The sequence below is a fragment of the Rhinolophus sinicus genome, chromosome 14 (assembly GCF_057876585.1).
Source record: "Rhinolophus sinicus isolate RSI-liver-muscle chromosome 14, RSI-T2T, whole genome shotgun sequence".
NCBI classification, from domain to species: domain Eukaryota; kingdom Metazoa; phylum Chordata; class Mammalia; order Chiroptera; family Rhinolophidae; genus Rhinolophus; species Rhinolophus sinicus.
In genome coordinates this window covers 37,646,691-37,672,610 of record NC_142514.1, presented here as the reverse complement: position 1 = coordinate 37,672,610, position 25,920 = coordinate 37,646,691, and the positions used below count along the sequence as shown (strand labels likewise).

Here is a 25,920-nt window from a genome sequence, read left to right as displayed (position 1 = left end):
CATACATCACTGGCAGGACTGTAAAATGGTGTGGCAATTAGGAAAAGCTTGGCAGTTCAAAATGTTAAAACAAAGAGTTATCATTTGATCCAGCAATTCCACTCCTAGGTAGGAAAACATATCCCCATATAAAATCTTGGATACAAATGTTCATAGCAGCATTAACAAAAGACAAGATATGGAAGCAACTTAAATGTCCATCAATTGATGAATGGATAAACAAAACATGATATAATCATACAATGGGGTATTATTTGGTAATAAAAAAGAATGTTGTAGGGATATATGCCACAACATAGAACTTTAACTAAGTGAAAGAAGCCAGACACAAAAGACCATAACAGAGTATGATTCCATTTACGTGAAAAATCCAAAATAGAAAAATCCGTAAGACAGAAAGTAGATTAGTGGTTACATAGGCCTGGGTTGGGGGTAGACAGAAAAGGGGAAGGACTACTAATATGTTTAGGGTTTCTTTTTAGGATGTTGAAAAGTCTAAAATTAGACTGTAGTCATAGTTGCACAACTCTGTGAATATACTAAAAATCACTGATTTGTACACTTTAAATGGGTGAATTTTAAGGTGTGTGAAATCAACCAGAAGTGCCGACATCAGGAACCATATCAGTATCACCTTATAAGAACAGAAGCCTTTAAGTCCCTTTCTTAGCTACACTCAGGTCTGAACAGAAAAACTTTACATGCAAACTACATATGTAATTATAAGTTGTCAAAAAGCAACATTACAAAAGAACAAGAAACAGGCAGAATTAATTTGAATATAATTAACCCAGTATGTCCGAAATATTATGATTTCAACATAAAGAAATATAAAAATTATTGAGACATTTTACATTCTTTTTGCATACTAAATCTTTAAAATCCAGTGTATACTTTATGCTTACAACACATATCAACTTGGATGCTAAATTTCAATCAGAAATATTTGTTCTATATGTAGACTTCATAAAATCTGCAGTTGTTAAGAGTAGATTCATATCCCCAGATTATTCTAAATATACTTAAAAGATTTCCAGTAACTGAACTGAGTTATTACTTTAACTTTAATTAAAATAAATAAAATTTAAAACAGTTCCTTAATTTTATTAACAACATTTTAAGAGCTCAATAGCTAAATGTGGCTAATGGCTACTTGCCATTTAGGAGGTCTGGCAATTAAGTTCACAAACTCATCCTAGAAAAAGTGCTCCATACCTCATTGTTGAATATCACTATAGTCACCTTCGAAGTACTCCCCTTGGGAAGCTATGCACAGACACCTGCACCTAGTCCACCCTTAAGACAATTTTGGAACTCTTTTTCTAGAATGGCCATAAGAGCTGTCATCATATTACCCTTGATGTCCTGAATGTCATCAAAATGTCTTCCTTCCAATATTTCCTTTATCTTCAGGTAAAGAAAGAAGTCATTGGGGGCCAGATCAGGTGAGTAGGGAGGGTGTTCCAATACAGTTATTTGTTTATTGGCTAAAAACTCCCCCACAGACAGTGCTGTGTGAGCTGGTGCATTGTCGTGATGCAAGAGCCATGAATTGTTGGCGAAAAGTTCACATCATCTAACTTTTTCATGCAGCCTTTTCAGCACTTCCAAATAGTAAATTTGGTTAACTGTCCAGTTGGTACAAATTCATAATGAATAATCCCTCTGATATCAAAAAAAGGTTAGCAACATTGTTTCAACTCTTGATTTGGACTGACGGAGCTATTTTAGTTGTGGAGAATTGGCTGACTTCCTTTGTGCATTTTGATGCTTTGTTTCAGGGTCCTATTGGTACACCCATGTTTCATCACCAGTGATAACGCGGCCCAAAACATCACCTTGCCTCTCGCAAACTTCAACTCTCCTTTGCTTTTGTTCATCGGTAAGCTCCTTTGGGACCATTTTTGCACACACCTTTCTCATGTCAAGATTTTCAGTTAACATTTCCTAATTGTTTCTCTATCAATGTTTACTTGGTCTGCTGTGCTTCTCACAGTCAGCCAACGATTCTGACGCACAATTCGACAAATTTTTGCACTGTTTTCATCAGTTCTGCTCGTTACTGGTTTCCCTAAACTCTTCATCAATGACTCGTTCTCTCCCCTCAGAAAAACGTTTAATCCATTTGTACACTGCCATTTTCTTCATGGCATTGTCCCCATAAACTTGGACTAGTATGTCCCTGATTTCACATCCATTCATGCCAAGTTTAACTAGAAATTCAATGTTTATTCATTGCTCTAATTCAAGCTCAGACATTCTCGCGACGGCACATAGACACACGCAACAACAATAATGAACAACACTCAGCAAGACACCACCACACATAGACACAAACACAGCTGTGAGACACTGATATACCAACGTTATGAAACCTTACCGAGCTGTTTGTACAGTGCTGCCAATGTAAGCGCACAGTGGCAAGTTCGCAAACTTAGTTGTCACACCCCATAACGTTTGTTTGTTATGAAGAGCATTCCCAGTGGAACAAGTATTCTTCTTAGTTCAAAGTAATAATTCTCCCTTATATAAGAAGAAATTATTATTTTTGTTTCTAGCATACCCATAAAAAGGGAAAAAGTTAAGACACATGATCTGGAGGGAAATACATAGGAAATACAAATCAGAAACCAAAACTTAACAGCACAGCAGGAGTGAGAAGTCAAGGCCTCTGCTATAGAGACCCATCTAGGGGCCATAAACAGAAACAGCAAGCTATTTTGTTATATTCAAATAGATTTTTCAATCACCTAATTTTTACATAATAGAAATACAAAATCGTATTCAATAAATTCAACTACAAATTGCTATAAGTTAAAAAATGAATAAGGAAGAGAAGAAAAAGAACAAGAAAAAAATAAAGGAGAACTGCAGATGCTGATGGGATTAGTGTGGTGGTTAAATGTCCAAAAAAAAGGAAGTGATGTCAGAGAGATAAAAAGGAGGATAAGACAAAGTATGAAAGAGAAAGGGGGAAAGAAGAAACTCACAGTGGAAGAAAAGGAAGAAAGAGATAGGTTCTCCAGGTATAGCAAAAAGTTTATATTTGGATTAAAAGATCTAGTCTTAGTTATATCACTACCATGTTTACCCGAAAATAAAACCTAGCCGGACAATCAGCTCTAATGCATCTTTTGGAGCAAAAATTAATATAAGACCCAGTATATTATATTGTATTATATATTGTGTTATATTACATATTATATTATATATATTATATCATATCATATTATATTATATTATACCCAGCCTTATATTATAGTAAAATAAGACCAGGTCTTATATTAATTTTTGCTCCAAAAGACGCATTAGAGCTGATTGTCCGGCTAGGTCTTATTTTCGGGGAAACTACTAATTGGGTACTATGTCGCTGGGTAATTCACTCTGGGCTTCATGGATTCTCTTTACCTGTAAAATATCTTTAGGGCCACTTCTAGCAAAAACATTGTCTAACTGCTCATCTGCTCTAGAATCTATCCCAGAGAAGTAATAGCTTGAGTAAGTAAAGATACATACAAGAATGTTGAGTGCAGCACTGTTGAGCAAAATGGACATTTTGGGGAAGACCAAATTTCAAGAACCTTTTGGCATGGACTAAATGTCTCTGTGGACATTTTCGACAGGACCAAAATGTCCGCTAATCTAGTCATTCCAACTTCCTTAACTTGGTTCACGATGTTTTCTCCCACACCTAGAAAGATCTCATCTTCCCTACTGTTAATTATCCTTTTTACTATACAATAATTTTATAATTATAATTATCCTTATTTATTATACAATAATTCTATATAATTATTGTCCCTTAATTATCTTTAAGACTCAATCTAACTTCTACCACTTTCTTAAAATGGTCTCTAAGGGAGAAAAGGAAACAGCTCTTGTTGATTTGATATCTATTATGTGGTAGACACTCTTATGATTACTAAGATATACTATCACACTATTTAACTTAATTTGGGGTAGAGGTTCTTTAATGTTTGAATTGAGAAAATGGAATCAGATTGAGCTCAGGAGTTAGATAACAGTATAATCTCAGATAAACAGGCTAAAAGTTATTTTCAACTCATTTTCAATGATTCTATTTTTATATTGTAGTGCCTTCTACAGGAAAATCTGAATTTACCAGAGAGATCAATTCCTAGGTATTCATGTTTTAAACAGTCATTAAATATATAATTTAAGAACCAATTCCCCTCAGGCAGGGGAGGTGTATATATATCAGAAACTAACTACTTGACACTGGAAGAACAAAATTAAAAAGTAGAATCCATTATCAAATGATTATTACTAAAATGAAGATTACTTTAAAAATAAAGAAAATAGTATTAAATTAAAACACAACTCTTTAAAATCATGTCAATAACCAAATTCAAAGGTCTTTAGTCTTTAAGTTGTCAAAAATTGCTTAAAAATTGCTTCAATTTGCTTTAAAATTTGTAACTGTTTTTTTACAAACAGAATGCAAAATTATTTCTAAAGCTGACATGAACCCAAAACTCAAAACAAATATCTATAACCTTCTGTTCTAGTAACAGTCTTCATACAAAGAAGATACTAATACTCAACCCACTATTCTATTTTTGTTTTAATCATAAAACTCCTTTTGGCATGACAAATGGAGCAGATCTGATAGATAAAGAGTGGGTTGCTTTGCTAATTCCTTTAGGATGGGCAAGCAGAACAAACCTGGTAGATGAATTTCAGAATTTCATTAGAAGGCGCTAGTTCCCTTCCTCAGACAAATTCCCTTCTTCAAACAGCAGCCCTTCCCCAAGCAGGCAAGGGAAGGTATAAAGTAAGAGCTTTTGCCTCAGTCGTGGGGCACCCCCCATTTGGGACCCCCTCCTGCTCAGGAGCTGCAACCTCTTCTCCTGCCTCTAATAAGTTTAAAAAACAAGAAAATTAGCAGCCATTATCTCTTCAAATAATGCCTATGCCCTACAAAAGAGCCAGAAAACAATTAACAAAATAGTAATAAGTACATGTCTACCAATAATTACTTTAAATGTAAATGGGCTAAATTCTCCAATCAAAAGACACAAATGGATAAAAAAAGTAACACCCATCCAAATGCTACCTACAAGAGATTCACTTCAGACATAAGGACACACACTGATTGAAAATGAAGAGATAGAAAAAGATACTCCATGAAAATGGAAACCAAATGAAAGCTGGGTGACTATACTTATATCTGACAAAATAGACTTCAAAACAAAGACTTGTATTAAAAGGCAAAGAAGGTCATTATACAATGATAAAGGGGTCACTCCAACAAAAGGATATAACATTTGTAAATATTTTTGTGCACCCAAGATCATCTAAATATATAAAGCAACATTAACAGACAAGGGAGAAACAGACAGCAATACAATAATAGTAGAGGACTTTAATACCCCATTTGCATCAATGAATAGATTATTCAGACAGAAAATCAATAAGGAAACATTGGCCTTGAGTGACACATTAGACCAGACAGACTTAACAGACATATACAGAATATCCCATCCAAAAGCAACAAAACACACATTCTTCTCAAGTGCACAGGGACCACTCCCCTAGACAGATCATGTGTTAAGCCACAAAACAAGTCTTAATAAATTTAAGAAGACTGAAATCATATCAAGCAACTTTTCCAACCACAATAGTATAAAACTAGAAATCAATTACAAGAAGAAAACTGGAAAATTCACAAATGTTGTATGTGGAGATTAACATGTTACCAAATAACCAATGGGTCAAAGAAGAAATCAAAAATTAAAAAAATACCTTAAGATAAATGAAAATGCAAATACAAAATTACCAAAACTTGTGGGATGCAGCAAAAGAAGTTCTAAGAGGGAAGTTCATAGCAATAAACACCTACATTAAGAAACAAGAATGATCTCAAACAATCTAATTTTACACCTCAAGGACTAGAAAAAAAGAATAAACCAAGCTCAAAGTTAGTGAAAGGAAGGAATTAACAAAAATCAGACTGGAAATAAATAAAACACACACTAAAAAATAAAAAAGATTGATGAAATTAAGAACTGTTGTTTTTTTTTTAAATAAACAAAATGCCTATGTCTTATTTTCTCTCCCACCACTTCTCCATTAATTCCAATTAAACATTTATTATACCTTAGCACACTATCTTCCATAGACCTTAACTTCCTGCCAATTTTCCATCTTCTTTCTCTCTATAGTATATTCTAAGTAATTACTTTAATCTAGTCCAACTTCACTAATTCTCTTTAGTCATGTATAATATCTGCTAGCTTTTGAATTTTCAATTACTTCATTTTTCTTTTCTAAAAATTCTGTTTTTTTCATGTCCATAATGTTTCTTTTTGCAGTTTCCTATACCCTTAAGATATTTCCAAGCTTGTCTTTGATTTCTTTAAATATAGTAACCATATCTAAATCGGTGTCCAATAAATCCAGTTTTTGACGTCTTCAAAGATCACTTTTTACTTTCCTCTCTCCTGGTTCTCAATTATGGTGCCTTGTCTCTTTAATGCTTGGTTTTCTTTGACTGCATCTCCTTGAAAACTTATTTTAAGAGTTCTCAAAGTCCAGAAGGAAAATGCTTTCCTCCAAAAGAAAATTTACATTTGCTTCTGTTAAGAGCCTAGGTTACTACCATTCTGGAACCAATTTAGACTCAATTCATGGTTTGAGGTTTCTTTGACCACCAGGTAATTAGAATTATCCCTATAATTTCATGAAAGTGGGGAAAATAGCATGTAGGAGAGGGGGGAAGTTTTACTTTGAGTTCACCCTTACTTAAAGAGTTTATGCCTACAAGGTCCCAGTTTAATGAAGGCAGTTAATATTAAGCTTGACTCTGGGAGGACATGAGCTTTGACTACTTTCCTCTTCATTCTGTAGGGCCATCAAACTGAAGCTCACAGCTTCCTCATCAGCAAAGGCCTTCAAGGCAAAAGCACTTTCAAATGCAGATCTCAATTGTCTGGTATTCACCTGCAATTCTTCTCTCTTGTTATCTCTGATGCTTTTTGGATATTTTGTTTATATTCTATTCAAATGTTCTGGTTGTCATCAATAGGAAAACTGGTTCAAATAACTTGGCTTGCCATTACCAGAAACAGAAATCCCACATGTTATTAATTCTCTTCAATTTGTTGAATGGAATTAATTTTTGAATGAATGCATAAATGACTTTCAAATTAAACAGATAAGCCAACCTCAAATTCAATAACCTGACCTCTCTGAACATTAGTTTCATCATTTGCAAAATAAGGAAGTTGCACAAAATTATCTCTCTCCCTCTCTACCTGTTCTAAAATACCAGGAACATTGATTATGCCTGTACATATATAATCTCACCTTTCAACTTTTGGCTTATACCAGCTCATTTAATAACTGCAAAATTATGTTCTATGTTCCTATTAATAGGCACGACTTATGGTAGTCTTATGGGCAAAGTTTTCTCATAGTGTCATGACAACTCCAAAATAACAGTAAATGAGACTCACTGTTACTCCAAGGGATCCCCTCTCCATCTTCTCAAACCCAAGAGCCAAGACACAATTTGCCATACCTTGAAATAAAATGTAATTATTCTGAAAAATTAAGTTTCCAGACACCCAACAAAATACCACCAAATACTTCAATTTAAATAAGTAGGTTAATTTATATAAAATGGAAAAATATAATCCTATAAAATTTTTAATAAGTAAAAAATTAAATTCTCATATGCTTCTAGATAAGTGGAAAACTCAAGAAGGTATTTAATTCTTTCTTTGATCCTCAATGTTAGTAAAACTTTTGATTAATGTGGAAATACGTTTCAGTGAAGAACAAATACAAATAATTTTGAATTTTAAAACATTAAATAAAATAAATTTATTTTTAAAAGGATCCTGATTAAAATCTCAACAGAATTATTTTTGGAGGGAGGGAGTGCCTAAGAAAATGACATTAAAGTTCAACTGAATAGCAAAACAAGACAAAATTGCCAAAATTTTTCTTTAAAAAAAAAAAGAAAGAAAAATAATAAGATGGGGAGGGGGACACGGGACACTAGCATTATGAACCAGTAAGACATTATAAAGTTCCAACAATTAAAACACTGAGTAGTGCAGCAAAAATTAACAATCAATCAGTAAAAAAGAATAGAGGGCCTAATAAAAGACCCTATAATATTTGGAAATATAAAATATGATATTACTCAAGAGAACTGAAAACATATAGCCACACAAAAAAGCAAAAAACCTGTACACAAATGTTTATAGTAGCATTAATCATAATCGCAAAAAAATGAAAACAACCCAATGTCCATCAGCTAATCCATGGATAAACAAAATGTGGTACATCCATACAATGGAATCTTATTTGGCCACAAAAAGAAATGAAATACTGAGAACATGCCACAACATGGATGACCTATGAAAATATAATGCTAAGTGAAAGCCACAAAAGGCTATATACTATATGATTCCATTTATATAATGTTCAGAATAGGTAAATCCATGGAGACAGAAAGTAGATTAGTAGTTGCCAGGAATTGAATGACTGTTAATGGGTACAGGGTTTCTTTATGGTGTGATGAAAATTTTTCAAAATTAAACAGTGGTTGCATAAATCTGTGAATATACTAAAAAACACTGAATTGTAAACTTTAAAGGGGTGAATTTTATGGTATATAAATCACATCTCATAAAGATTTTTTTTAAAAGAAATACATTATAAAACCATCCCTCTGATGATCGTGGAGAAATGATAAAGGGGGGGCAATAACGCCACATCTACTTAAGTACACTAGACTAATAAGCACTACTCACCACCCTGAATTATCTGCCGGGCCATAAACAAAGCAGTAGAACCAGTAGAACAGTTATTGTTAACATTGATTATAGGAATTCCAGTCAGTCCCAAACTGTGATAGATAGCCCTCTGCCCACAGGTAGAGTCACCTGTATAGAAAAAGAAATATAATTTTTAATTTATGCAGCATGGGATTTATGGACCTGCAACACAACATAATATTGCATTATGGGTTTTTCAGTATTATGTTTTTGCTTAGTATACAACATGGACAGAATGATAAATACACCATTAACATCTTACTCAGAAGCAGTTTTAGCATTAAGCGTCATTTATTCTGCAAATAAAAAATTCTCAAAACGCAGAATACACGTATATGTGCACTTTCTTTACACAATACAGAGGTAGGAAAGTAGAAAAATGACCAAGTAACGGCAAACAATTCAATCTGGTTACGGCTACATGATAAAGGAAGCAATATTTCATTTATACTGTTAGATATAAATCTTTTAAAATGTACCAGTTGTTGAAAAGGCCATGATTTTCTCTTCATATGAGGTGTGATCAAACGATACGATGAAGTTTAAATTAAAAAAAGTTTATTACAGTAAAAGACACATTGCCATTAATCCCCCTCAAAACACTCCCTCTGGGTTCGAACACACTTATCCCCTTATTCTTGCCACTTTCTGAAGCAGTTCTGGAAGTCCTCTTTCATGTCTTTAGTTGCATTGTCATGGCTGCCTCGATGTCCTGAATTGATTCAAAACGTTTACTTTCATGGTCATTTTGACTTTGGGGAAGAGCCAGGAGTTGCACGGTGCCAGATCTGGTGAATAAGGTGGATGAGGACTCACTATAATGTTTTTGTTTGACAGAAATTGCCATACCAGAAGTGATGTGTGACATGGAGCATTGTCATGAGGGAGGATGAAACCATTGGCCCATTTCTCAGGCCGTTTTCTATGTACATCGTTTCTTAAATGCTCTAATAAGCCCTTATAATATTCAGAGTTCACCATAGTGTTCCTGGGTACAAACTCAGTTCGCACAAATCCTTCAAAGTAAAAAAATACAATTAACATCACCTTGATGTTACAAGTGGATCTTGATTGACGCACTTTTTTCCCACTGGGTGATTTCCATTGAGAACTATGAACCCTGGTCTCAGAATCATAACCATGGACCCAAGTTTCATCTACTGTGATGACATGTCTTAAAAAGCTGGAATCTGAAGCTGCACGATCTCACACAACTCCAACGAAACTGATAAATGCTGTTGCTTTTGTTTGGCAGTCAAAAAGCATGGAATAAATTTAGCACTCACTCGCCTCATTCCAATCTGTTGTTAAAATGCTTTGAAATGGAAACATAAGATATGTTCAGATCCTCAGAAATTTCCCTAATAATCAATTGCCTGTTTGATCGAATCATTTCACTTACTCTTTCAACATTCTCTTGGGGTTTTGATGTTGAAGGATGTCCCGATCGCTCCTCATCTTTAATCAATTCACAACCATTACGAAATTGCTCGAACCACTTGTAAACTATCTTCATGGTCACTGCAGTATCACCATAAACTAATTTTAACATTTCATTGTGTTTCTTTAACACTTTTTTGCAGTTTGCAACAAAATTTCATGTTAATGCATTGTTCGTGATCCCTGATTTATGGCACACTTCAAAACACACCCCTCAACCATAGGTCACACCTGACTGACTGCACCGAAAAAGTTGAAACTTGTCACACACTATTATTAAGGTTCATCGTGCCACTTCCTGGATTGAAGATCCCTGCCTTTCCACTGGCTGGCACTTAGAGCAGCATTCACCGTAGTTTTTGATCACTCATATTAAGTTTCCAGAACTTAAAAAAGTTTAAAAGATCCTGAGCGCCAGGGTATTCCAGAAAAATAGTGATCCAAGTAGAATACACATTTGACTCCCTTTCCCAAGTAACATGGCCACCAAGGCAGATATCCTGGAGCAGTATAATGGGAAAATCTGGAGGTACAGACTCTCCAGGAATCTTCAGGGGAAAACAGTAAGGTTCAGGACCTCTTTTTCAATAAATACAATGCATCTCTTTTCCCGTTGAGAATTCTCTTGACATCTTGAAATCTCAAGGAAATAATCACAGATATACACAAAGATTCATCTACAGTAATGCTAACTACAGTCTTTTATAATAACTAGAAATCAGAAATAATTTAAAATGTCCAAGAAAAGGATATCATTACTACTACTAAATAAACTGCAGTAAATCCTCACGATTAGAATATTACACAATCATTAAAAATACTGGGAACATTCTAAATGGCCATTAAAAGGGGGTAGATTAAATAAATTATGATATTATTGATTATATTCCCCAAGCTGTCTTTCATATCCCCGTGGCAATCTTGTGGTTACCAATTTCTGCTTTCTAATCCCCTCACTTTCTCCCTCATCCCCACCCCCTCACATCTAGCATCACTTAGTTTTTTCTCTATATCTCTGAGACTGTTTCTGATTAGTTTGCTCATTTATTCTATTCTTTAGATTCCACATATGAGATCATATGGTATCTGTCTTTCTCCATTTGACTTATTTCACTTAGCATAATGTTCTCTAGGTCCATCCATATCGTTGCAAATGGTAAGATTTCATTCTTCTTTATGGTCGAGTAGTACTCCATTGTATAAATGTACCACAGTTTCTTAATCCAGTCATCTACCGATGGGCATTTCAGTTGTTTCCACGTCTTGGCTGTTGTGAATAGAGCTGCAATAATCATCCGATGGACACTTGTCTTATTAGGGAGACCACTTCATGGACAGTGTAGATGCCTGACCTGCCTGTACACCTGAAGCTGAAGTTGAATAATAATGAATGTCAACTATAATTTAATATATATACTCCACAGGATGTGGAGTACAGCATAGGGAATAGAGTCAATGAAATTGTAACAGCTGTATACAATAACAGAAGGGTAGTAGATTGGGAGAAGGGGGTTATCACTTTGTGAGGGGTGTGAATGTCTAACTATTACATTGTTTTATATATCTAAAACTAATTAAAAAAAATAAAAATAAAAATAAAGTAAGATATATCTATTCTATGGAATATTGTGCTGTCATAAAATAAGACGAAGGAAGCTCCTGTTTTGACAATCATGGCAAAAAAAATATGTGTTAAACTAGACTGACACAAAAGGAAATCTAGGAATGACAGGTAAAACTCTGAATTCTGGGTTTTGAGAGTTAAAATTTTAAAAATGTTCCTGCATTGTTTATGCAGTTACTGCTAGATTTAGGTGAATAATTTTTAGAATATATAGTTTGCCACGTACCATAAACATAGCCAATACATGCCTGTTCCACTGCTGAATAAGGGATCTGTGCATCAGCTAAAGCCTTCTGACCTATAAAAACAAAAGGATTTTATCAAATAGTGCTTTAAGTATTTGCTTTAGGTGAGCAAAAATTAAGTTTAGAGTTTTCCCAGAGTAAATCTACCTCTATATAGTTTATGTTCAATTCAAATGACAAATCCTTCATCAACTCATCAAGGTATCTCCTTTCAGAAGTAATAATTTCTTCCTCTAAGCTACTGCATCACTTTTTCACACCTCCTTTTTGATACTTAATATTTTCTGTCCTAACTGTATACCTAACTATAAATATATTAAATCCCAAGAGTCTTAAATCCTCTTAATGGCAAGGTCCTTGTCTTACCCATCTCTGTGGCTCCACTACACAGCTAGTGGGCAAAATTGGACAGAATGTCAATATTGAGAGTGGGGGAGGACTGGTGTGGTCATCTTATGAAGCCAGAATCAAGAGATGATCCTGTCTATGGAACAAGAAATGGAGCTTTAAGGATGCCATCCAAAGTTGCAGAAATGACCAATAGAGGAACTGAGAAAAATTATAAAAATAAACTGGGAAAAGGAGAGTGGAGGTTGGTATGAGTGAAATCCTCATCTACCAGTGAGAAGCCAACATATATCTAAAATTGATAAACCAAAAACTAGAATAAACGTGGTGGAATAAACATTTATAAAGATATAGAGATAACTGCTGGAAGAACTAAAGCCAAACAGTTAAAAAAAATTGCCTAGGTCAGCCCGGTAGCTCAGGTGGTTGGAGCTCCATGCTCCTAACACGGAGGTCGTGGGTTCTATTCCCACATGGGCTAGTGAGCTGCGCCCTCTATAGCTAAGATTGTGAACAAAGGCTCTCCCTGGAGCTGGGCTGCCATGAGCAGCCATCAAGCTGCTGTGTGCTGCTGTGTGCTGGCCGGCAGTGAGCCAACTGACTGCCTTAGCTGGGGGAGCGGAAGGCTCATAATACCAGCATGGGCCATGGAGCTGCGTCCTACACAACTAGACTGAGAAACACCGGCTTGAACTGGAGTGGGGGGGGCGAGGAGAAAGAAGGGGGGGGGAATTGCCCACTGAGGAACAGGCCTGGGAATTATAAGTCATTCTGTGTGTTTTTATTTTAATCATATGAATGTATTACTTTGACTGTGTTTAACTGAGAAGACATAATTGATTATGGGATTAGCTTAGTCACAGCAGTTATCTTTTCCTTTTTAGCACATGAGCAAAAAATTTTTTTGCTTATAATAATGCTGGTGAGATTATGTTAAGAAGAGCATTCTCATAGACTGCTAGTGAAACTCTAATAATGTAGACAACCTGAAAAATAATTTGGCAAGCATCTTAAAAATGTGATATTCACTGTTCCACTGAATCTACTTCAACTGTCCTCAAAAGTAACTAGAGGCAGCTGGATGGCTCAGTTACTTAGAGCGCGAGCTCTGAACAACAGGTTTGCCTGTTCGATTCCCACATGGGCTAGTGAGCTGCGCCCTCCACAACTACTACCGTTTCCCTGAAAATAAGACCTAGCCGGACAATCAGCTCTAATGCGTCTTTTGAAGCAAAAATTAATATAAGACCCAGTATTATATTTATATTATGTTATGTTATATTAATTATATTATTTATATTATATTATATTAATTATATCATATTACATTATAGACCCGGTCTTAGAGTAAAATAAGACCAGGTCTTATATTAATTTTGGCTCCAAAAGATGCATTAGAGCTCATTGTCTGGCTAGGTCTTATTTTTGGGGAAACACGGTAGATTGAAGACAACGAGCTGCTGCTGAGCTGCTGCTGAGCTTCTGGAGGGGTGGCCATACCTCCAGGCGGCTCAGTTGGTTAGAGAGCGAGCTCTCAACAACAAGGCTGCCAGTTCAATTCCTGCATGGGACAGTGGGCTGCGCCCCCTGCAACTAAGATTGAAAATGGCAACTGGACTTGGAGCTGAGCTGCGCCCTCCACAACTAGATTGAAGGACAATGACTTGGAGCTGATGGGCCCCGGAGAAACACACTGTTCCCCAATATTCACTAATAAAAATTTTTGTAAAAGTTAAAAAAAAAAAAGTAACGAGATGCGGACAAATATTTATTTAGCAAGATGTTCACCATAATTCTTCTAAAATGTCAAAAAAGCTGTGAACCTAAAGTCCAACAAACGTTATAGCACAGGGGCTGGCCCTGTGTCTCAGGTGATGGGAGTGCTGTGCTCCTAACGCTGAGGTCGCCCTGGAGCTGGGCTGCTGTGAGCAGCCAGAGGTTGGCGTAAGCGGCCGCGAGCTGCTGCGAGCTGCCTGGGCTGCAGGAGGTGGGAGAAGGTGGTGGTAGGGGGGGAAGTTATAGCATAGACATGTCGTGAAATATTTTTAAAAGTAATTTCACAATTTTAAGCTACAAGAGATAGCCAGTACGTCTTCTAATTGCCAATGGCATGTTGTACCTAACATGCTCTACTCAGTGTCTGTGTGAACTTGCCCTGTGTTCCCTACGAGGTGGTAAGAGCCTTGAGACCTGTATACCACTCTACCGTGAATCCTTCCCAGTGCCCAAGATGTGCACGCTAATATTTATTGAACATGTTCTCCTAACATCAGGTTTTCTGTGCATATATACTTCCAGATTCAAATCATTGTTAAATAAAAATGTTTTAAAGGGATAAGAAAACAAAGGAAGCACAGATGTTAACTATCTGAAACAGTTTCAAAGAGAACCTGGTGTTGCTCTACCACTTAAATGAGTGTCGTTTGTATTTAGGTGCAAAGGGGTCCTTCTGAGGGAAAGGAGGATGGAGGAATGTGTAAAGAGCAGAAGTCTCTGAATGATGAAAGTGACAGGACACAATTCTGCTGGTTGTGCTCCCCTCCATTCTATGCATTTAGGAAATTACAGGAAAGAAAGTGGTAGCAGAACCTCCTCCTAAAACCAGTTTGGACAATTAGAGGGTAAGGCTTCTGGACCTGCTATTCCATGAAACCAATCTCCTTGCCTCGTCACCACAGTCTACAAATAAGTCCAGAGACAGCAGAATGTAAAATCATTCATAGAATTTTAGGGTTTTTTTCCCCCAAGTTGTGCTTGAACATACATTAAATTAAATGTGACCGATGTAGTCTGAAGGCGCATACATCTCACCTAAGACCACATCAGGTATGTCAGTGGAGTCTCCTTTTGCATTTCTCATTTCCCTATATACTGAGAACCAAGGGGTATTTTTCAGATGAAAGTTGAGTTTTAAAAGTTTATTCTAAATAAGTTTCTTTATTTAAATGAAGTTTATTTTCCTAATTATGCTTGCAAAAAAAGAATTTTAAGCAGTAAGCAGAGTCAATTAGGCTGAATTTCTTGTTACTAGTCAATGCCCACAGTTAGTTTCAGACTTCCTAACTTCACCTCAACATTACTATCATAATAATCAAAATATTATATTCACATATTACTAAAGTAACCTCAAAATTCATAACTAAATAAAAGGAACAAAAATATATAGAAAGAATCGTTTAAAGCATCTCCCACTTCAGACACAGGCAGAAGCTGTTTGGAGACATCAGTCAAGAGAATATTTAACAACACAAAAGATAATCATTAAGTGAACAGTGTCCACCCAGAGAATCAACATCAATTAAATCTCATGAACCTTCCTTTTGGGGAGCAGAGATGCTCTGATTCCATGTATAGTAATATCCAAATATTGAGTTAAATAAACTCAGAAACAAAATCCAAATATATGGACATTGGGTACTAGGTACTACTGGTGGAGACAAGGAATAATGTCTAATGAATTATTACAGTGATGGTTTTTGGGTTGCCTGGCAACAAGCTAGCAGGAACAGGATGGGGCGGGAAGGCTTCCCAGGAGGAGGACTATACCTAACAACTTCATGAGACCAAGTAGCTCCCAAGGTCTCCATGTGCTGGGAAGCTGGTATTTCCCAGCACTTCCTTAAACAACTGACACCTAAATTTAGACTGCTTGGCCCTAAGTCTAAAATATTTATTTCCACCATGTAAAGAAGCTTTCATGCCTGTTTTGGAACTCAGATCTATAGTTGAGACAGCTGCAGCCTGGCCCAAGCATGTTTCTCTGAAGTATCCCTAGAGAACAAGGACCCACACACCTACGGACCCTTCTCTCTTTGAGTTCCAGCTCACTAGTATTCACCCAAGTCCTTTGCTTAACCCTCACTAGAATAAACAAAAACAAACAGCATCACCTTATTTAGCCTAGTGAAACAAAAAGAATTCTCCCTGTTGGCTCAGGGCAGTATTACTGGTATGTAATACATTTTTAATGTGACTATCCCTTTCCTAGGAAAGGAAGACACTAATTTTGTCATAACCCCTAGAATCAACTTGTTCCTTTTAATGACCCTACCTTTTTCTCCCACAGAGCCCTTTGCTATCCCAACACATAGTTGGATAACACATAAAATCACAGGCCACTGTCTGCTATGGCTATCTAGCTAAGAATGCCCCAGCTCTTTTTACTTTCTCCTCTCCAGTGAGCCACTAGGCAATTGTCTGTATACGTTCTTCTCCCTTGACCAGGCTTCCTTTTATGGTTGCAAGACTGCCACACAACTAAGACCACACAATAAACTAAAACGTTCAAAGATCTAAACGTTCTATATTACCTGCTTCTTTTGCCAAGTCAGGGTAGTCTCTTGAATTCTCAACTCCAGGCTTCGTGAACTAGAAATATAGAAAAGATAATAGGAACAAGTTTAGTTAGATTGCCTCACAAAAGATTCGCAGAAATTCATTCATCTATTCATTTAAATAAAAACATATTGAACATCTATCATATTCCTGGATTTAATATATAGTCCTTACCCTCAGGGAGCTTCGAGTCTAATGGAAAATAGGAAGTGAGACGACAGTGCCATAAGTACAGGATGATTTGGGAGAGACAACTACCCAGACTCAGAGGGAGGACTAGAAAGGCTTCCCAGAGGAATTGACATTTAAATTAAGTCTTTAAGGATGAGTAGTAGTCAGCTAAGTGATAAAACGGGAAATTCTAGCGCAAGGCCTAGAAGTAAGAGAATGTGACTCAACCCAAGTACTGCGAACAATTTTTATATTGCAAAGGTTGAAGTACAAGATGGGAAGTGACAAGTATTAGGGATGGAAAAGTAACGTAGGACCAAATGATAACTACTAACATTTACTGGGAATTTACTGCATTAACGCATTGTGTGTAAGCATTTCACATGTATTAATACTTTTAATCCTCACAACACTAAGAAGTATAGGTCCTGTTATTATCACCACTTTATAATAAAGAACTAGAGCACAGAAAGATTAAGTAACTTGCCCAAGGACACACAGCTAATAAGTAGTAGAGCTGAAACTTCAGATAGTCTGGCTCCAGAGCCAACTCACAAGGGAACTTATAGGCCCTCCTATGATGTCTGGGCTTTATCCTGAAGACAACAGATTTTTTTTTTAAAGAGACTGAAATGAAACAATGAGATATTATTACACACCTATTAGAAAGGCCAAAATCCAAACATAAAATGCTCACAAGGATGTGGGACAACGGGAACTCTCATTCATAGCTGGTGGAAATGCAAACTGGCATAGTGACTTGGGAAGACAGTTTGGTGGTTTCTTACAAAACTAAATAGACTCTTACCATTATCAGCCAGCAATTATTCTCCTTGGTATTTACCCAAATGAGTTGAAAACTTATGTCCACACAAAAACCTACATATGGATGCTTATAGTAGCTTTATAATTCCCAAAACTTGGAAGCAACCAAGATGCCTTTAGTAGGTAAATGGATCATCTGTGGTACATTCAGACAATGGAATATTATTCAGCGCTAAAAAGATATGAACTATCAAGCCACGAAAAGACATGGAGGAACTTTATAAATGTATAATATAATACTAAGTGAAGAAGCCAATCTAAAAAGCCTACATACTGTATAATTCCAACTATTTGACATTCTGGAAAAGGCAATACTATGAAGACAGTAAAAAGATCAGTGGTTGAGATGAGGGGTTGAGACCAGGCAGAGCAGAGGATTTTTAGGGTAGTGAAACTATTCTGTATGATACTACTTGGATACATGTCACATTCATTTGTCCAAATCCATAGACTATATAACACCAGGACTGAACCCTGATGAACTGTATGGACTTCTAAGTGATAATGATGTGTCAGTGTCGGGTCACTGTTTGTAACAAAGGTACCTCTCCGGTGCAGATTACTGATAGTGGGCGAGGCTGTGCATGTGTGAGGGCAGGGAGCATATGGGAACTCTGTACTTTTTTATCAATTTTGCTCTGAACCTAAAACTGCTTTGAAAAAATTAAGCCCTGTTTTAAAAGAGAGAGAAAGACTGGAATGAGAAGACCTGCATTTTAGATCATTCTAGATGCAGTGTGGAGAAATGAATGAAGGGAACAAGGCGACAGGCAGTGAGACCAAATGGTATGATTCTGAAATAGTCCAAGTGAGAGCTGATTAACGTAGTAGCAAAAAGGATGGGAAGAAGTAGACAGCCTTAAGAAACACAAAGGAAGTAAAATCTACTGAACTTGATGACTGCTTTGCTGGTCAGTGCTTGTACTAAAGAGAAAAGGCTTTCAAAAATTTCTGGCTGCAGGGGAGGCCAGATAGCTCAGTTGGTTAGAGCGCAAACTCTGAACGGGGTTGCCAGTTCAATTACCACAAGGGCCAGTGAGCTGCGCCCCCCACAACTAAGATTGAAAATGGCAACTGGACTTGGAGCTGAGATGCGCCATGAAAAAACAGACTGTTCCCCACTATTCCCCAATAAAAAATAAAAAGTAAATTTAATTTCTGACTGCAAACCATGGTAAAATATGTATTACAACACAACCCAGCAGAAACATACAAGTAACTGTCCCCCTAATTGGTTCCAGGACCCCTCCCCAGATACCGAAATCCACAGGTACTCAAGTCCTTTATATAAAATGGTGTAGTATTTGCATGTAATCTACGTACATCCTCCTGTATGCTTTAAATCATCTCTAGATTATTTATAATACCCAATACAATATAAATGCTATGTAAATAGTGTTATGCTGTATTGTTTAGGGAATAATGACAGGGAAAAAAGTCTGTACATATTCAGTACAGATATACCCATCACAATCATTGTAGGCCTAACTACATAGTATACGTCAGCAATAAAATAATATTTTTTTTGGAATATTTTTGATCCATGGAACCCACAGATATAGAGCGCCAACTGTATATTCATATATAATTAAAGCAAAGTCATTACTTATCTTTAATATATTGGTACAATGTTTTCTATTTTTCAATTTTTTTTAATTCTAGAGGCAACTTTTAAATCGATTTCATGACCCCACCAAAGGGTCACAAAAACCAATTTGAAACACGGTATAGATACTTCCTGTAAATGCCACGGTATAGATACTTCCTGTAAAATCCAGCGGTTGAACTAAATCAAAACAAAACATTTAACATTTATTCCTGTCTCTGACTCATCCCAATAATTCATAATTTCTGAATTACGGAATCCTTCATAATTCCCTAATTCAGAATCCAAAAATTGCCTATTCTTCCTTGTGGGGAGCCATGGTTAAAGCTAATTGCAAGCCTTAATGGCTCTGCTAATGCATAACCGGTTTGTGTTCCTGAGGCATTGTCTTTGCCTGCACCTGGAGGGTGCTTACGAACTGCTAAGGTATGAAGTGGGAACAACCAGTTTCAAGACATAGTGATGCTAATCAGGGTAATTGATGGATTCTGTCATGGGACAATCGTTTTGGGGAGTTTCAGTGATTAAGTAAGTTTCTGTGAAAAAGTTAAAAAATCAACTGTTAATGATGTAATGCATTTTTGTGATTGTGAGCTTGCACGTACTCAAAAGGTATAAATTCAGCAGAGAAAATAAACCTGGTGCTTCAGGACCACTGAAGACCGGCCGCATTAGCATATGTGTGAGTGCCTTTTTTCATTCCCACTCCCCTTGTCAGGAACTGTTCGACTCGTGGCGGCTGGCTCGCCACAAGTGGCGCCCGAACAGGGACCTGAATATAGGGGTAATAGTGAGGAACACCGCGTGGGAAGGGCCCGGCTCATTGGAGCTTATCAGTAGATGCGTGGTGAGTACGGCACTGTCCCCTCGGTCGAATGAGTGTGTGAGTGAGTGATAGCTCCACGACTTTGTGTTACGGAGCTTGATTGGGCCCCAATCTGCGGTTCCGGTTCTGTCATACGGCATAACGGCGACTGGGCTTTACAACCTACCTGTCCGGGGAATTATACCGGAGCGCCTCTAGCTAAGACGGATTTAGCCCCGCAAGGGACACGGTCAGACGGGCACCTGGGTGATTTCTGTGTGAAAGAAGGACCGAGTCAGGGAAAAGGGATGGGTCTCGCAACCAGCAAGGACCTGTATGTTAGAGGACTTAGGAAGTTGCTTGCCGCTCGCGGTAGTCGTGTAAGCCGAGAGCAGTTAGATAAATTCATAGACTTTATAAAAAAAGTCTGTCCGTGGTTTCCTGAGGAAGGAACAGTCAGCTTGGAAATCTGGCAGAAAGTGGGAGAACAATTAAAGGATTTTTACACTGTCCACGGGCCTCAGCAGGTTCCGATTGAAACATTTGGACTATGGACTTTAATCCGGGACTGTATGAACCTTAAACATGAGGAATGTAAATTACAGAAAGTAAAACAAGCCGGCGATGAGGAGGAGGGAGGCGCAAAGTTTTTAGAGGGAGTTCTTAAAGTTAACAAAGAGCCGGTTGCTCAAGAGTTTCCAGACAACATATGGAAAGATTTGAGCCCTCAGGATCAGAAAAAATTAGAAGATGAAATAGCCAATTATGATAGGGACAAAAACCCTCCTTTAGTGGCTATGGCTCAAGGAGACAAGCAGCCTGCAGGCACTGCACTTTCTTTTGCAGATCAGCTAAGAAAGATTCAGGGACAGCTGATTGAGCTTAAAGTTGCTGTGGATGGAGGAAATTGTCCTCGGAGTCCCCAGATTCCTTTTAGAGATCAATGGAATCCTCGGGGTAAAGATCCCCCTACAGTTAATCCCTCTGCACCTCCTCCTGAGGAGCCCCGTAGGTGGGGACCTCCGCTGCAGTCTTCGGTTTGGGAAATGCCTGCTGAGCCTTCGCCAGGTTATGTTAAGCCAGGATCGGACTCTGTTGTACGATCCCCTCTTCAAATGGCTTGTGAAGAAGTTCACAAGCAGGGCTGGATCCACAGCCTGAGGCCCCTGTTGTAGCCCCTGTGACTATCAGACAATTATCAGGCGTAAAAGATCAAAGGTCCCCCCTACAAAAGATTTTACAAGATGCTAGTACAGGAGCAACTTTAAAAGGGACACATTGCTTCCTCTAATTCCACTGGAATTCTCCCATTTTTGTTATTAATAAAAAATCTGGTAAGTGGAGATTATTACAAGATTTACAAAAGGTTAATGAAACCATAAAATTAATGGGAGCCTTACAGACAGGCTTGCCCTGTCTTGCAGCTATACCAAAAAACACATATAAAATTGTTTTGGACTTAGAAAGATTGTTTTTATACTATACCTTTAAATCCTGATGACTGCCCTAGATTTGCTTTCAGTGTTCCTTCTGTTAATTTACAAGAACCTTTTAAGAGATATCATTGGCTAGTGTTACCTCAGGGAATGGCTAATAGCCCTACATTATGTCAAAAATTTGTATCAGCTGCAATAAAACCTACCCAAAGGGCATTTTCAGATATTCACATCATCCACTACATGGATGACATACTTCTTGCCCACTCTTGTGAACCAAAGTTGCTTGCTGCTTTTGCTCATTTACAAAAAAAAGCTCCACAATTATGGGCTAGTTCTAGCCCCAGAAAAAATTCAACAAGTGCCTCCTTACTCTTATCTGGGATATTGTTTAATGCCTCAGGCCATTGTGCCTCAAAAAATACAAATCCGGCGAGATTGTTTAAAAACATTAAATTATTTCCAAAAGCTACTGGGAGACATTAATTGGATTAGACCTCAGTTGCAGTTGACAACTGGTGAATTACAACCTTTGTTTAAAATATTACGTGAAGAAGCTGATCCTGCTTCTCCCTGTGAGATAACATGGGAAAGAGGCTTTGCTTGTATTTCTCCAGGTCCTGAAGAAAAACCTTTGTAAATTCCTGGTCGGTGTTAAACCATACCATGAGCGACAGCCCACAGAAGAAGACATCTATAGATACCCATCCACGCCCCTAGGGTGTGAAAAAGCTCTCACATTCCGCAGCTGCAAAAGGACTTTCCACTTCAGACCCTGTTAAATGGATAAAGACTTTGGGTAGAGGGTTTGCTGGGGATATTGCTATTCTGTTTATTGTTCTGTTTGTTTTACATAGTCCTCAGATGTGGACAAATAGCCCTCCGACAGGCTGTAAATGAAATAACTACATGTTCTGTGTTTCTCATGCTTCAAAAACAAAAAAGGGGGAGATGTAGTCACACAACAGCCTAGCCGACTGTCCCCCCCATGTCTTTCCTTAAGGAAAGAAAAGTCAGTGAGACTGTGGCTTTTTAGAACTTTGCTTATCTTTATGTTTTACACCTTATGTCTCTCTGTCTGGTCCCCAAAAGATGGTTTGCAGCCAAAGACGGGTAAGATATCTCAAGGGAGATACAACCTAAGCCAGGCAAAACCGAGTGGGGACCCCCAATGGGCTGCCTTAGAAAAATATGGGAAGGGGCCTTGCCTCCCCTTCCCCCTGCCTGGGAAAAGCCTCTGCTGTCTCTGGCTTTCCTCAAAGGAGATCGGTAGCCAATGACGGGTAATGATCAGTAAGCGTTTTTACAACCTAAGACAGGAGTCGATCGCTTTGATGATTGATATCCAATGACGGGTAAGTGAAAATGTCTGTACTGACCACCTAAGCCAGACACGATCTCAAAAATATAAAATAAAAAAGGGGGAGATGTGGGGAGCCATGGTTAAAGCTAATTGCAAGCCTTAATGGCTCTGCTAATGCATAACCGGTTTGTGTTCCTGAGGCATTGTCTTTGCCTGCACCTGGAGGGTGCTTACGAACTGCTAAGGTATGAAGTGGGAACAACCAGTTTCAAGACATAGTGATGCTAATCAGGGTAATTGATGGATTCTGTCATGGGACAATCGTTTTGGGGAGTTTCAGTGATTAAGTAAGTTTCTGTGAAAAAGTTAAAAAATCAACTGTTAATGATGTAATGCATTTTTGTGATTGTGAGCTTGCACGTACTCAAAAGGTATAAATTCAGCAGAGAAAATAAACCTGGTGCTTCAGGACCACTGAAGACCGGCCGCATTAGCATATGTGTGAGTGCCTTTTTTCATTCCCACTCCCCTTGTCAGGAACTGTTCGACTCGTGGCGGCTGGCTCGCCACACTTCCTACTTACTCTTCAGTTCACTAGTTACAATGAGAGCATTTACAGAGAGTTTACTATAATAAAGACTACTGTGCTAGGCTCCAGCAAGTAATACCCATTAATGAATAAATTACCAGCCATGTAGTGAAATAACATCACGTTCCCATTTCTTACTGAAATCAAGGCCATTTTAAAAAGGTTAGTCAAGCAAATAAACACATACAACATTACTCCTTCAAAATTAAAAGCATGTTTAGGTGAAAAAAACTGAAAGTCAATTAACAGATTGGATAAATTGTTACATGAACTAGGTTACACAATAGACTATGTTACATCAATGAGAGTGAATAATCTATGACTACACATAAAACCTTGGATGAATCTCACAAACATAATGTTGAAGGAAAAAGCCAGAACTACTCTATGATATTAAATGTCAGGAGTCAGGATAATGGTAACCCTTTGCAGGTGAAGAGTCAGTGACTAGATAAGGATAAGTGGGATTTCTGAGGGCTGCTGATGTTCTACTTATACATTTTATTTTTAGTTTTTATTTTTTTAATCAAAGAGATGCAAAAAAAAATAATAAGTATCACAAGGCTTATAATAAAAATGGCAATCCTGTTTCATTAATCCTTACCCACTAGTCTTGCTGCCAAATCATCCACTTTCAATTCTTTTAGATATTTCTTTTATAAACTGCCATGTTTCTAAATATCCTTATACTATTATTTCTTTCTTTATCAATTTAAGAAATTATGTAATGATATCCAATAAGGGCCAATAAGAATTAATTCTCTTGGGCCACCTCATATTTACATTTATACTTCCCCCGTCCTCCTTATATAGTTGAATCACAATTTTTTATTAAATCAGTTCTCAGCGTTTACCTTATTAAGTAAATATTTCTTACCATGGAGCCAAGTTAGGTGTTACGATTATACTTCCTTTATTGTAAATTTTGGTGTTTTTTCTGGAGTGATTAACTGCCTCATTTTTTAAAGTTTTAACCCTTTTATTGTACATACCAGAAATACAGAAACACACACACATACACACCAAAAAATGTGTATGTTGTGTATATTCTAATGAACTATTTTAAAGCAAACACTCTTGCAACCACTGACAAATATTCTCTCCTTCACCAAGCTCTAGTCAGGCTCCTCTACTCTCTACTAGGCCTCACCATTGGCCTATAAAGACCTAAACACTAACCACTTTTCCCCGAAAAATAAGACCGGGTCTTATATTAATTTTTGCTCCAAAAGATGCATTAGGGCATATTTTCAGGGGATGCCTTATTTTTTCATGTACAACAATCTACATTTATTCAAATACAGTCATGTCATCTTCTTCTGGAACATCATCACAACGTACTGTGTCCATCTGGCTGACGATCTTAACTGGGGCTTATTTTCCAGGTAGGTCCTATTTTCGGGGAAACACGGTAGTTTGTAATAGCTCCAGGCCACATCCCTAGGATGGCCCCAGCCCACTTAAAGTACCTGGCTGAGAACACTCAGTGCTGCCAAAAGAATCTGTGCCAGCTGACACCTGAATGGGGCCCTGGTCTCCCAGTCTCTGTGGGAGGGTAAGAACCTAAGACTGAATAAGTACCAGTTAGCAAATACATCTGGGTTTCATGTGGACTAGCCCCTCTCCTTCACAGTTTTTATAAGTTTTCACTTCCCTGACACTAATATGCCACCACTCACCACCCTCATTCGCCCTTTAAAACACCCAGTCACCTCTGTGTAAATCAAAGTTGAGTTCAGTTTACATTGGACTCTTTTCCCTTTTGCAATAGTGTATTACTCATTAAAATGTCCTAATGCTCTATCTAGTGTTCACCGTTATCTTTAACACAACCACGCAGACCAAAATATTGAACTTTGCCTGCCACTCCAGAAATTTCTGAAAGCACTGTCCCAATCTCAATCCCCACCCCACTCCCAAAATAATTTCTATCCTGATTCTTACTGTAATCACTTTCTTGTAATATTTTATAGCTTTCTCTCCCAGGTGTGTATCTGTAGACACTATAGTTTAGTCTTGCCAATTTTTAAAAAATTTTATGGGCCTTTTAATTCTCTTTTAATTTACAGGTTCCCCTCCACTACTCTTTTCTTCTCAATCTCAATAAAGAACCCAGAGCACTTGACCTGTAGATTTCCAGAGCACAGACTTTGCCAACTGTATACTCATGCAGTTCAACAAGTTCCTCTGTTCTCCATATTTCTTGTAAATTGGAAGCTGGATCCAGAAGCTTGTATAATCACATTCTATCCCTTGACAAAACAAGAAGTGACAGTATAGTCTATCATTGGGAAGCATATGTTTGATTGTTTCTCTGTGTGGTGTTAGCAGCTGTTGGTGCTCAATAACTAATTCCAGCAATTCTCAAACTTCCTGGGCTCAG

At 37.4% G+C, this 25,920-nt stretch overlaps 1 protein-coding gene across 2 annotated transcripts in view; it reads right to left on the bottom strand.

The window, feature by feature from the left end:
• SCP2 (sterol carrier protein 2) overlaps positions 1-25,920 on the bottom strand; it is a 111,533-nt gene that overhangs the window by 80,244 nt on the left and 5,369 nt on the right. For both annotated transcript variants that reach the window (XM_019742794.3, XM_088791148.1), the window contains exons 2-5: positions 16,778-16,835; positions 12,101-12,172; positions 8,787-8,918; positions 7,479-7,543 (exon numbers count right to left, since the gene is read on the bottom strand). In XM_019742794.3, coding sequence (XP_019598353.1) covers positions 7,479-7,543; positions 8,787-8,918; positions 12,101-12,172; positions 16,778-16,835 — 327 coding nt within the window. The remainder of the gene's footprint in view (positions 1-7,478; positions 7,544-8,786; positions 8,919-12,100; positions 12,173-16,777; positions 16,836-25,920) is intronic.